Source organism: Leopardus geoffroyi, chromosome E1 (assembly GCF_018350155.1).
Source record: "Leopardus geoffroyi isolate Oge1 chromosome E1, O.geoffroyi_Oge1_pat1.0, whole genome shotgun sequence".
NCBI lineage: Eukaryota > Metazoa > Chordata > Mammalia > Carnivora > Felidae > Leopardus > Leopardus geoffroyi.
The window spans coordinates 47,893,708-47,907,244 of record NC_059330.1 but is presented as its reverse complement, the minus strand read 5'-3'; the positions used below and the strand labels follow the sequence as shown (position 1 = coordinate 47,907,244).

General features: G+C 39.8%; 1 protein-coding gene across 7 annotated transcripts in view; it reads right to left on the bottom strand.

Moving 5' to 3' along the window:
- Positions 1–13,537, bottom strand: part of HELZ (helicase with zinc finger) — a 163,994-nt gene that overhangs the window by 8,550 nt on the left and 141,907 nt on the right. For all 7 annotated transcript variants that reach the window (XM_045489482.1, XM_045489478.1, XM_045489479.1 and 4 more), the window contains one exon: positions 5,163–5,415. In XM_045489482.1, the coding sequence (XP_045345438.1) occupies positions 5,163–5,415 (253 nt within the window). The remainder of the gene's footprint in view (positions 1–5,162; positions 5,416–13,537) is intronic.

Sequence of the window (13,537 nt, the reverse complement as noted above, 5' to 3'; positions counted from 1 at the left end):
CAAAGGGGGACATGTACTCCAATGTTTATAGCAGCCCTATCGACAATAGCCAAATTATGGAAAGAGCCCAAATGTCCACTGACTGATGAATGGATAAAAAGATGTAGTATTTCTACAATGGAGTATTACTTGGCAATCAAAAAGAATGGAATCTTGCCATCTGCAACAACGTGGATGGAACTGGAGTATATTATGCGAAGTGAAATAAGTCAGTCAGAGAAAGGTAAGTATCATATGACTTCACTCATATGTGGAATTTAAGATACAAAACAGATGAACATAAAGGAAAGGAAACAAAAATAATATAAAAACAGGGAGGGAGACAAACCATAAGAGACTCTTAAATACAGAGAACAAATTGAGAGTTGCTGGAGGGGTTGTGGGTGGGGGGATGGGCCAAATGGGCAAGGGGCATTAAGGAGGACACTTGTTGGGATGAGCATTAGGTGTTATATGTGAGAGATAAATCACTAAATTCTTTTCCTGAAATCATTATTACACTTTATGTTAACAACTTGGATGTAAATTTAAAAAAAACAATAATGGCGCCTGGGTGGCTTAGTCGGTTGAGCGTCTGACTTCGGCTCAGGTCAGGATCTCGCGGTCCGTGGGTTCGAGCCCCGTGTCAGGCTCTGTGTTGACCGCTCACAGCCTGGAACCTGCTTCGGATTCTGTGTCTCCCTCTCTCTCTGCCCCTGCCCTGCTTGTGCTCAGTCTCTCAAAAAGTAAATAAACATTAAAAAAATAAAATAAAATTTGACCCCACTCTTCCTAATTTTATTGTCCACTAAACCATGACTTACTCTCAAACACTGCTTTTTCCAATCCTTTAAATGTTTAAATAATTTTCCCTCTACTCTTCTAGGTTCTTGTCTGAGACAGTCCCTACAGTAAGACAGCTGAACAGGAGAAAAACAAACAAATGTTTAATAAACATGTATACCTTCTGTATACATGAGGGAGATCCAGGAAAACCGAATTAACTCCCTGAAATGGCCCAAACCAGCAACTAAAATGACATGTCCAGCTAAAGACAAAAGATCTTGGGTGTGTGACGCAGTTACGTGAGGATACCAGGAAAAGCACAGTGAACAAGGTTGTTATGCAGGGTAAGTTAACTTAAGGGTAAATTGTTTTCTCCATCGATAGTTTCTAGAAATTTACAACGATCCTCTTCCTGGTGCAGAGAGGGAGACATTCTTACAAATAGAGACCTCCCTTGTAAATGTAAAACGTCTCTTACCAAAGGGTAACTTTCACCCAGTTTTCAGAGCTTCTGTGTCTGTAGTTTCTTAAAAATAATCATCCTGAAATAATCTTTATGCCAAAGAGCATGTTTGGGGGTGGTAAATTCTGTTCTCCCTCACTGACATTGTACTGGATTATAATCATAATACACATTCACTGAGGATAATTTGAAAGTTACAGAAAAGGCCAAAGAGGAAGAGAAGTCAGTTATACCAGAGATAAGCCTTAAGTTGGTGTTTTTTCCTAACCACATCATATAACACAGATACTTCATAACTTATTTAAGTAACCTCTCATTTTTATTTTTTATTTTTAAATGTGTATTTATTTATTTTGAGAGAGAGAGAGAGTGAGTGAGAGAGACCAAGCAAGCATGTGTGAGCAGGGGAGAGACAGAGAGAGAGAGAGAGACAGAATCCCAAGCAGGTTTCATGCTGTCAGCACAGAGCCTGACATGGGGCTGGAACCCACAAAACTGTGAGATCGTGACCTGAGCTGAAATCGAGAGTCAGATGCTTAACCAACTAAGCCACCCAAGTGCCCCAAAGTAACCACTGTGGAGCCTGCTTGGGATTCTGTCTCCTCTCTCTCTGCTCCTCCCCTGCTCGTGCTGTCTCTGTCTCTCTCAAAATGAATAACTAAACTGAAAACACAACAAAAAACAAAACAAAACAAAAAAACCTTTAAAAATTCATAAAATTCTTCAAAATTAGTTTAAACTACCTAACATCTTTCTAGAACATTTACCACTTCTCCATCTAAATGTCATTGATTTCTGTGGGGGGAAAAATGCTTTTAAAAGCACTAGTTTAACAAACATACCATGATGAATCATTAAATTCTACTCCTGAAATGTACATTACACTACATGTTAACTACCTAGAATTTAAATAAAAACTTACAACATAAAAAAAGAAAAACCTCACCAAATATTTCAATATAACAGCAGACTGTACTGTCTAACACAATACATAAAATAAACATCTTATTGATTGTTCAAGAACTTACTATTTTTACTTACTTTACTAAGATTTATTATTTAACCATGTTCTCATTTTCAGGACAACAATTAAATATTTTCAACCAAATAATCCATACAAAACAGTTCTAACTTAATGCCTACATTCTTATTTAACCATGAGTTCAAGATTTTTATAAATATGACTTACCACATATATTCCAGATAAGAGAAACTATTCTTTAAAACTATTACTAATCTGACAACCAATGATGTTATTCAATGTTGTCTATCTCATCTTAAATTTTCATCTGTACGTTAATAGGGAATGTCTGATAGAGTACTACGTACGGTCCCCAAGATAAGTGAAAAGAACTCAAACACATCCGTATGTTGGGAGAAGTGAAGCCTATCCGGCGGCCCGGTTGACATCACCAGGTGTAAAGGCTGAGCCGTGTGACTGGACCACCCACAACCTCATGGGCACAAGACCTATTTTCATTATCTCCTTAGTCAGCAGGCATTCACTGAGAACTTGGAAGTGCGATCAGTGACAAAATGGGAAATCCAACGTTCAAGAAGGTCAAAGACGTGGTTCTTTGCTCTCGGGATGAATATTGAGAAAATATGGCCATATCGGACACAATGACCACTTTTAAATTCCTAGTCAAAATGACATGAACAGTTTTCTTCAGGAAGTCTCAAGTCTCAAACTTCAGAAAAAAATTTCCCATGAGGTAATTATTCCCCTTCTGACCCACGACAGGCAATGGCTGCACTCCTCTAAAAATGAATCAATAAATGAATACTGATAGTTGTGCTTCAGAAGACTTGTGGTCTTGAGCTCATTTTTTAATACTTTAACTGTTACTTTCAACAAAAGAATACTACAATTTGTCTACCAGTAATGACAAAATAGTAATTGTATATTTGTGGAAAAGATACCATAAAATGACATGCACTTTGAACAGTTATTTAGGAACTTTCTACCTTATCAGCTCAAGTCAGGTTTTCATTGATTTTGGCCAAAAGTTATCCTAAAATTTAGGTGGAAAAAAAAAAGAGAGAGAGAGAGAGAGAGAGAGAGAGGAAGGATGTTGTCTTTAAAGTAAGTTATAATAGGGGCGCCTGGGTGGCTCAGTTGGCTGAGCATCCGACTCAGCTCAGGTCATGATCTCAGGGTTCATGGGTCTGAGCCCCACGTCGGGTTCTGTACTGACAGCTCGGAGCCTGGAGCCTGCTTCCGATTCTGTGTCTCCCTCTCTCTCAGCCCCTCCTCTGCTCACGCTCTGTCAGTCTCTCTCTCTCAAAAGTAAGTAAACATTCAAAACAACATTTTTAATAAATAAATACAACGAAGTTATAACAAAACAACCAAAAAGTAACAAGGGCCACCTGGGTGGCTCGGTCAGTTAAACGTCAGACTTCATCTTAGCTCAGGTCAGGATCTTGTGGTTCGTGGGATCCAGCATGGAGCCTACTTGGGACTCTCTCCCTCTCTCTGGCTCTCCTCTCCCCCACTTGAGCACATGCGTACACACTTTCACTCTCAAAATAAACAAATAAAACTTCAAAAAAAATTCCTTATTACTGATTTTGTAAATGAGATGTTTCTCAATTAATACATGGCAGGTATTAATGAATGTCTTAACAATTAAAATCACAATGTGTCTTGCCAGGAAACAAAACCAAAATCTTTTTAATGCTTTTGTCCTACCAAGTCTATTGTTCTAAAAGTATGTTTGTATGGTACATACTCAAAAATGGGCCAGTTGCAGAAACAATAGATTCACATGCTAAGAATGAACAAAATTAAATCCCAATACAAAGATTAAGGCTACCAGGGCAGAAATTCACCCAACAAAGATCACAGGCTTATTCACAAAGATCAATGTCTAGGGGCGCCTGGGTGGCACAGTCGGTTAAGCGTCCGACTTCAGCCAGGTCACAATCTCACGGTCCGTGAGTTCGAGCCCCGCGTCGGGCTCTGGGCTGATGGCTCAGAACCTGAAACCTGTTTCCGATTCTGTGTCTCCCTCTCTCTCTGCCCCTCCCCCGTTCATGCTCTGTCTCTCTCTGTCCCAAAAATAAATAAACGTTGAAAAAAAATTAAAAAAAAAAAAAAAAAAAAGATCAATGTCTACAGCCTACAAAGAGAAGGCTACAGGTTAGAGAACTCAAACAGTATCATTTGTTTCCGTACATTTAATATCTTTTAAAAAAGAGGGAACAGAGAAAGGATAAAAGTGCATTTATCTGCATTCAAGGCTAAAGACTTTAGACTTCCTACCCAACAACACAAGAGCCTTGTCCATTCCAATGCCTTTCTATGCCTTTTTTTTTTTTTTCCTCTTGAAGCTTTAGATTTCTCAGTTCATTAGAATATAAGGAAATAATACAGGATTTCTAAATCTCAACATGCTGGACTTTATTGGTTTCTCTCGTGGCCAAACTCTACTGTATAGCAAACTGTCAATGACTTTACTGACGATAAATCCTTGGAAACTGATGTTGACCCAACCAACTCCCGCCCCTAATCCTGGGGAGAAAACAAGCAAGCAAACAAAAAACAAAATCCAGAAAACAAACTTTTCCCAAGCAAAGGTGATTCTATTTAGAAATTTAAATTTAGAATTTAGATTAAATTAGAATTAGAATTAAATTTAGAAATTCAAATTCCATTACTTCTTTCATTCATGTGCACAGGTAAAAATGATCCAATCGATGAGCTCCCCAGAGACAGATCTACTTCCCTTTCAGACCATAAATATGGACAACACTGTATGGCCTGAGACACACCTACGAACTTTGAGCATTAAATATGATTCAAAGATAATAATATAAATGGGGGGGGGGGGAGGGAGGGGGCGCGGGAAGAAGAAGAAAAACTCCATAAATATCCAGGAGCCAAGTAGTCAAAAACTGCAGTTTTAACAACGCACCAATTCTGTCTTACCTATCAACTCTCTGGGTTGAGCTGTCCTGCTGGGTCCATTACACGGAATGTTCTGATAGGGGGTAGATGAGGTGGTGTTTACCCAGGACTCCGGGGATGAAAAGTTGAAAGAAGATTGGCTACTATGGTCCTGAAGCTCTTTATACTGAGCAAGACTGTCTTGAGGAGTGCTTACTTCTTCAGAACAAGGCTGGACTGAGCTAGATGAGATTCTTCTTTGGTACAAGGGCCGACCAGGTCCTCTGGGTTCATACTACACAAAGAAAAAGGAGAGTTCATGAATTAGTGAAACTTACACTGCCTCCCCCTTCAGTACACAGCAATCCCACTGTATGAGACAGCAGTTCTCAAAGTACTCTCTTCTGTCACTATCACCCCTCCCCACCACCCTGCCCCAAAAAGCAGCCTGCACTCTGGACACAGTGTTCAGGAGACCTGGGTTTATTTATTTTTTTTTTTAATTTTTTTTTTTTCAACGTTTATTTATTTTTGGGACAGAGAGAGACAGAGCATGAATGGGGGAGGGGCAGAGAGAGAGGGAGACACAGAATCGGAAACAGGCTCCAGGCTCTGAGCCGTCAGCCCAGAGCCCGACGCGGGGCTCAAACTCACGGACCGCGAGATCGTGACCTGGCTGAAGTCGGACGCTTAACCGACTGTGCCACCCAGGTGCCCCGAGACCTGGGTTTAAAACTCAGTTCAGGCCCTTAGCAGGTAGTCCTATGATAACACACATCTAATTTCTGGTTCTGGGGGCACCTGGGTGACTCAGTCGGGTAAGCATCTGACTTTGGCTCGAGTCATGATCTCACGGTTCGTGGGTTCGAGCCCCACGTCAGGCTCGGCGCTAACCGCTCAGAGCCTGGAGCCTGCTTCCGATTCTGTCTCTGTGTCTCTCTGCCTCTCCCCTGCCCCAAATAAATATATATTTTAAAAAATTAAAATAATGGGGCGCCTGGGTGGCTCAGTCGGTTAAGCGTCCGACTTCAGCTCAGGTCATGATCTCACAGTTCGAGCCCTGAGTCAGGCTCTGGGCTGATGGCTCAGAGCCTGGAGCCTGCTTCCAGTTCTGTGTCTCCCTCTCTCTCTGCCCCTCCCCCGTTCATGCTCTGTCTCTCTCTCTGTCTCAAAAATAAATAAACGTTAAAAAAAAAAAATTAAAAAAAAAATTTAAATAATAATTTCTGGTCTGTAAAATACGGAGCTGAACTACCTGTCCTCAGTTCTAAAACTCTATTACTGTCTTAGGGAGCATTAGATTAAGAATGAAGAAACGTATCTGCTCAATATTAAATGGGGGAAATTACAGTCACAGTCAATTAAACCACGGCCACCTTGAATGGCAACCCATTCTAGATTTCTCTCTTGTGCCAAATCTTCACAGCCTCCCGATTTATTATTCCTCAGACTTAATGGCAAGACAGGACTCCTCAAGCCCAACGTGAAGTACTCCTGATCTGGCTCACTGCGTGTGTGTCCTTTCAACACAGTCTTCAATGGACACAGAACATTACTTTCTTCAAAGCAATCCTTTATAGGTTTGAAACCCAATTAACTTACTGCTGGTATTTTCTCCTCCCTGAACCGCACAACCCAGATCCCTTTAACCCTCTCAACAAGACCCACTGCCAGCCATTTCAAGACTGTTGACTGTTCCCCCCGCCCTCCGACCGCTGTGACCGATATTCAATCTCCATTCTGGTGGCAAGGCTGTATGAGTGGCAGTTTTAGGTATGCAGCCTCAGCCTAGAGCCAGACTATCTGGGTTAGACCTCAGGCTGCATTTACCAGCCAGGCGTCGCCTGGGCAATTGACCTTAACTCCTGGGAGCTTTGTCTGTAAACATGGCTTCGTTACCCACAGGACCTGCCTCTCAGGATTGTGGTTAAGAATTAAATGAGTTCAGCATGTACAGTATAGAGAACTGTTCCTGGCACAGGAAGGGCTTGCTGTCATACAAGTGCTTTAATGTAACATATAAAGATAAGATTCCACGTAGATCTTAAGTGACAGAATGAGATGGACTTTTTATTGTCCCCTCCCCCTCCTTCTCAATAGTAATAATTTATTATTAAGTTTGTGATCATTATGCTTCTGAGGAATCTTTTATTTTTTTTTAATATTTGTTTATTTTTGACAGAGAGAGAGACAGAGCATGAACAGGGGAGGGGCAGAGAGAGAGGGAGACACAGAATCCGAAGCAGACTCCAGGCTCTGAGCTGTCAGCACAGAGCCCGATGCAGGGCTCAAACTCACAGACCGTGAGATCCTGACCTGAGCTGAATGAAGTCGGACGCTCAATCGACCGAGCCACCCAGGTGCCCCTGAATCTTTCTTTTACCATTACTGTTAGCAATAACTGGAAATCAGGAACTGAAAATTAGATTACAAAGAAGAGAAAGAGATGAATTAGCACAGTAATAGCAGTTTGTTTGTTGGGAATATAAGCACAAACAGATATTGTCGGGCCAGTTAAACGCAGGAAAGCGTGGGTATAAGCACTGTGAGGAGAAAGTCTTCCTAGATGAACCACTAGAATATAAAGCAAGGGAGGGAAGGGGTCTGGACTGGCTGCCATTATTCAGAAGGGTAGGAAAGGACGGGAGGAGAGCAATTTTCTCACTATTAAACAATGAGCACCCAAGTCATTTCTTCATTTCCAAAGTTTTAGCTACTGAATAGAAAGGAAAGAGATCCATCTAGTTAATTCTTTTCATATATTTTTATTGTTCTTCTGTCTGTAAGTATAATATTGAAATTCACCTTCAATTTTGCTCTGCCTTAAAAGCAATTTTTTCAGGGGCACCTAGGTGGCTTAGTTAAGTGTCCAACTCTTGACTTTGGCTCAGGTCATGGTCTCATGCCCCAGCTGACAGCATGGAGTCGGCCTGGGATTCTCTGTCTCCCTCTCTTTCTGCTCCTCCTGTGTGCTCTTTCTTTCTCTCCCAAATTAAACAAATATTTATGAATGAATGAATGAATGAATGAATGCAACTTGTATCAATGATCATTCTGAATTTGATTCTGGTTTTCTAGAATATTAGCCATCCTGTCAACTGTGAGTTTAATCAGCACATTTGAAATTTCTTTGTCTAGGTCATTGAATTACGATGCTGAGTAGAATAACTAACCTTTCTAAACTGCTTTATGTTCTCTAAGGCTAGGCAATCCCTGAGTGATTGATCATTCATTGATCATGATTGATCACAACAGCGTGTGCAGTATGTCTTTTTTGTCAAGGTTTGTTACGAAGATCATCAGCTCCTAGAATCAAAATGAAGTGTTTCTTTGTGTTACCATGCCTTGAGTGTTTAGTAAACAGAGCCACAATGTGTGGGAAATCACATTCTAAAGTATTTACGTGTGAATATGAAAGTAAAAACAACTAACATCTGTTATGGGCTCAGAAAGAACAGGTTACAATAAATTCCCTGGGGATACACAACATTAAGGATATTCATATGAACTTCAGGCATTAACGTTATAAGCCTTTTTTCATTAAATAATAAACATACGTGCACTGGTAGTATAAACAATACCTTTTTACAATGAATAGACACATAGACCACAAGGAGTGCCTAGGTGGCTCGGTCGGTTAAGCGTCTGACTCTTGATTTCAGCTCAGGTCTTGAGCTTGCGGTTCTTGAGTTCGAACCCCATATCGGGCTCCCCGCTGACAGCGTGAAGCCTGCTTGGGATTCTCTCTTTCTGCCCCTCCCCCACTGTGCTGGCTCTCTTTCTCTCAAAATAAATAAACTTTAAAAATCTTAAAATGAGGAAAACTAAAAATCACAAACCAACAGAAAGGGTGATATGAAAGGAGGCAATATTCAATTAAGGTTTTTAAAAGATGTGTATCATTTGTATCTTTCGACTGAAATTCAAAAACCAATCACACAGTTGACATGCAGAGCAGGAGTTGAGCAATACTGGGTAACATATTTATAATGGTTCCTAAGCGGCTATTGACAAAGATGAATGTGCAGATGGAATATGAAATTCAATTTCAAATCACATGATGAATATGATTGATCCTTGATGTCAGAAAAAGAACAAAAACTTAAAATTATTTTTAAAAAGCCTACTGGTACATCTATTTCATACAACATGGATGAAGGTAATGTATGAAAATATGATTTGCTTCTTTGGATCTGTCCTGAAAGGAATTTGAGTAAAGGCAGAGAAATCTTGATGACAACTGAAAATAAATGGTTTATATACCAAACAAATTACATTTTAGCGGTTCTGCAGTTTTCAGCATACGAATCCTGTACACGTTTTGTTAGCTTTAAACCTATTTCATTTTTCTTTGGGCTATTTGTAAATGGTATTGGCTGGTACATTTTGGTTCCCAATTATACATTGCTAATATACAGAAATGACATCGATTTGTGGGTGTTGGCTGTATATCCTGTAACCTTGCTGTATTCATGTTAGTCACAGGATTTTTGTTGGTTTGTTTTCTGGATAGATTCCTTGGGTTTTCCTACATTGACAATCATGTCATCTTTAAACAGGGACAGTTTTATTTCTTCCTTTCTAATCCTTTTGTCTTTTATTTCTTTTTCTTGCCTTACTGCTTTGGTTAAGATTTCCAGTACAATGTTAAATAGGAGTGTTGACAGCAAACATTTTACCTTGTTCCTAGTTTTATTTATTTATTTATTTAGATGTTTATTTATTTTTGAAAGAGAGACACAGCATGACCAGGGGAGGGGCAAAGAGAGAGGACACAGGGACACAGGATCCGAAGCAGGCTCCAGGCTCTGAACTGTCAGCACAGAGCCCGACGGGGGGCCCAAACTCACCAACCATGAGATCATGACCTGAGCCGAAGTCAGATGCTTAACCAACTGAGCTACCCAGGCGCCCCTCTTGCTCCTAGTTTTAAAGAGAAAGCATTCATCTCTGCCATTAAATATGATGGTAGCTGTGGGATTTTTACAAGTGCTCTTTAACAGGTTGAAGAATTTCCCTTCAATTTCCAGTTTGCTAAGAGCTTTTATGCATCATGGACATCAAATGTATGTGGCTTTCTGGGTTTTTTTCGGGGGGGGGGGGGGGGGTGGGGGGGCATGCATCTCTTGATATAATCATGTGATTTTTCGCTTTACACAGTATGGTGGATTATACTTATTTATTTTCAAATACTGAACCAGTTTTGCATTCTGGGAATAAGCCCTGAAATGGTCATACTGTATTATTCTTTTTTATTTTTATTTTTTTATTAAAAAAAATTTTTTTAATGTTTATTTTTGAGAAAGAGAGAGATACAGAGTGTGAGCAGGGGAGGGTCAGAGAGGGAGACACAGAATCTGAAGCAGGCTCCAGGCTCTGTGCTGTCAGCACAGAGCCCAACGCGGGGCTTAAACTCACAGACCACTATATCATGACCTAAGCCGAAGTCAGATGTTTAATGGACTGGGCCACCCAGGTTTCCCTGTATTATTCTTTTTTATATACTGAATTCAATACACTTAAGTTTCGTTGAGGATATCTGCATCAGTGTTCACAAATATAAGTCTAAAGTGATGCCTGGGTGGCTCAGTCTGTTGAGTGTCTGACTTCGGTGACTTCAGCCCAGGTCAAGATCTTGTGGGTCATGGGTTCAAGCCCCACATCGGGCTCTGTGCTGACAGCTCAGAGTCTGGAGCCTGCTTTGGATTCTGTGTCTCCCTCTCTCTCTGCTCCTCTCCTGCTTGTGCTCGGTCTGTCTGTCTCTCTCAAAAATAAAAAAAATTTAAGTTACATATATATATATTTGTATATATGTATATATCTGTAGTTCTTCCCTATATGTACTGGATTTGTCTAGTTCTGGTATCAAAGTAATGCTGGCCATATATAAGTATTTCCTTCTCTTCCATTCTCTGGAGAAGACTGTGTAAATTGGTGGTATTTCTTCTTTAACATGTTTGGGGGAATTCAAATAGTAAGCTATCTGGGCCTGAAGAATTCTTCTTTGGTAGGTTTTTAAACTACAAATTCAGGGTCTTTGACAGTCAATACATATTTAACAAAAGAATTAAAATGTTGAAAGTTGAATACCGTATTTTCTATTTAATTTTCTCAAGATTTGAGGAAGAAATTCTGGACTTCGCACTCTTACTTAGGCACTACTTACTTCAAATTAGCTCCTCATAAGGTTATCATCTTTTGTTTAAAGCAATGTGCTATTAGTTTCATAGAGAGTACAGAGTAACCCAGAAAGAAAGAAACTAGAAAAGAGGGAGGAGAGGAGTATCCCTGTTTCAGTATCCCTGAAAACAATCAATATTGGGACGCCTGGGTAGCTCAGTCGGTTCAGCATGGGACTCTTGGTTTCGGCTCAGGTCATGATCTCACAGCTCGTGAGTTTGGGCTCTGTGCTGGCGGTGCGGAGCCTGCTTGGGATTCTCTCTCATATTCTCTCTCTCCCCTCCCCCCCTTACTTGGGGACACATGCTCTCTCTCAAAATAAATAAATGAACATTTAAAGGAAGAAAACAATCAATATTAGCAAGCCAGGAAAAATGTGAGGGATACGCTGTAGTTTGCAACAATGTCTATGGGTTCGTGTGATGTAAGCTATAGAAAAGTACTTGATAACTTACAAAACAGTATTTTTTTAAAAGGCATGATGTCCAGTTAGTGGTGGAAACTGGCCCGAGACCCCTCAGAAATCATAATAATAAGTGAATATAAAAGTACTACAACAATCAAGACTGATGACTGGTCATCAATAAAGGACACATTTCTGGAATATATGGAGAGACTCAATGGAGGAATGGTGTCTGTGGAAGAAGGACGGAGTTGCAGGACCAACTAAGATGGGAACCAATCAGCCCTGCAGACTGAGCCCTGAGGCTCAAGCCTCAGCAACACCAGCCACAATGGCAAGTGAAGCGATAAAATTGGGGGGTTAAATGAAAGTCTATGCAGGGAACAGCTGGTCTCTCCCTGTATTCCCCCCAACAACCAGAGGAATTCAAGCATTAAAAGGTCCCCAGGGAAAAAGCCTGCCAGGCAGTAAGTCCTGGGATACATACAAAACTCCCCAGTTGCTTTTTAGTGATACAGATAACTGAAGGTTACTAGGCATTTAAAAAGAATCTCCACCATAAAAGTTGGTCACAGGTAAACAAACAGGAAGGGGGGGGTAACAATGATGTTTTAAAAATATTTTTAAAAATTTAAAACATTGTTTTAGTTCCTACAGAAATACTAAACCTATTAGATCAAACCCTCAACTGGTTTCCTTGGGGGGGGGGGGGGGTGTTACATTTATAAAAATAAAAATAATCAGTTATGAAAAAGGAAAAATTTGAGAATAAAGAACTCTTGGAAATTAAGTATATGTGGCCTCAAATCTAAAATGCAACAGAAGGGTTTGTAGGCAAAATAAAAAAAAAAAATCTTTCAGAAAGTAGGAAAATACACAAAGATATCAAAATCTGACAGGACCAAAAAAGATTTGGAGAATCCAGGAGGTCTAACAACTTATCAACAAAAGCTTTAGGAAGAGAGAAACACAGAAGAGAGATGGTAGAACAGAATCAAAGAAATAATGTAAGACAATTTCAAAGAGCTAAAGGGTAGGAGTCTTTCTCTAGAGAAATGCTACCTCAAAGATCTTTCTGTGATGATGGAGATGTTCTGTACCTTCGCTGTCCAAATGAAATGTGGCTAGTGGAAATAAGAAACAATATTTTATCTCATTTCAATTATTTTTAAAATAAAATGCATGATCGTAGGCAGAACTTTAAAGATGACTTTAACGTCACATTAGGTTCAAAAGATTCAATCATAATGATAGGTAAATAAGAATTGGCCTTAATTTCCAAAACCGTGGTACATTTATTTCTGGGTTTTGTTACTGTTTTTCTTAAAAGAAGGGTATACTGAAATGAATGTGACTTTGTAGCACAGTGTATTAAAATCAATTTAGTTCTAAATAAAGAAAAATACCATTTGAAGCAGCTCATAGGCAGGGGCACTTGCAATTTGCAAATAGTATTTTTCCCACCGAGCAATATTATTTTCCTACATCCAAACACAAGGTAATAGAGGAGATACTAGAATGAATGCAGTATTATATCTAAGAGAGAAATGTCAGATTCACTGCTGTGACATTTTGAGCTACCCTGAATCTATCTGGCTCTCGTTTACTCTTCTTGAATGTGAAACAGCCCAGCTCCATTAGAGACCACAAAGCCTCTTACAATGAGAAAATGTCAGTTTGGGTAGGAAAGAAATATTACACGGAAGTTTGCCCTCAGCTCCTAACTATTTGCATTCTCTCTGAAGAATCATAATTATCATAATTAAATAAATTTCCCAGCTTTAAAACACAGGTAGTGCCAGAGAATCTTTGTTTTATTTTTAAAGAACATTGA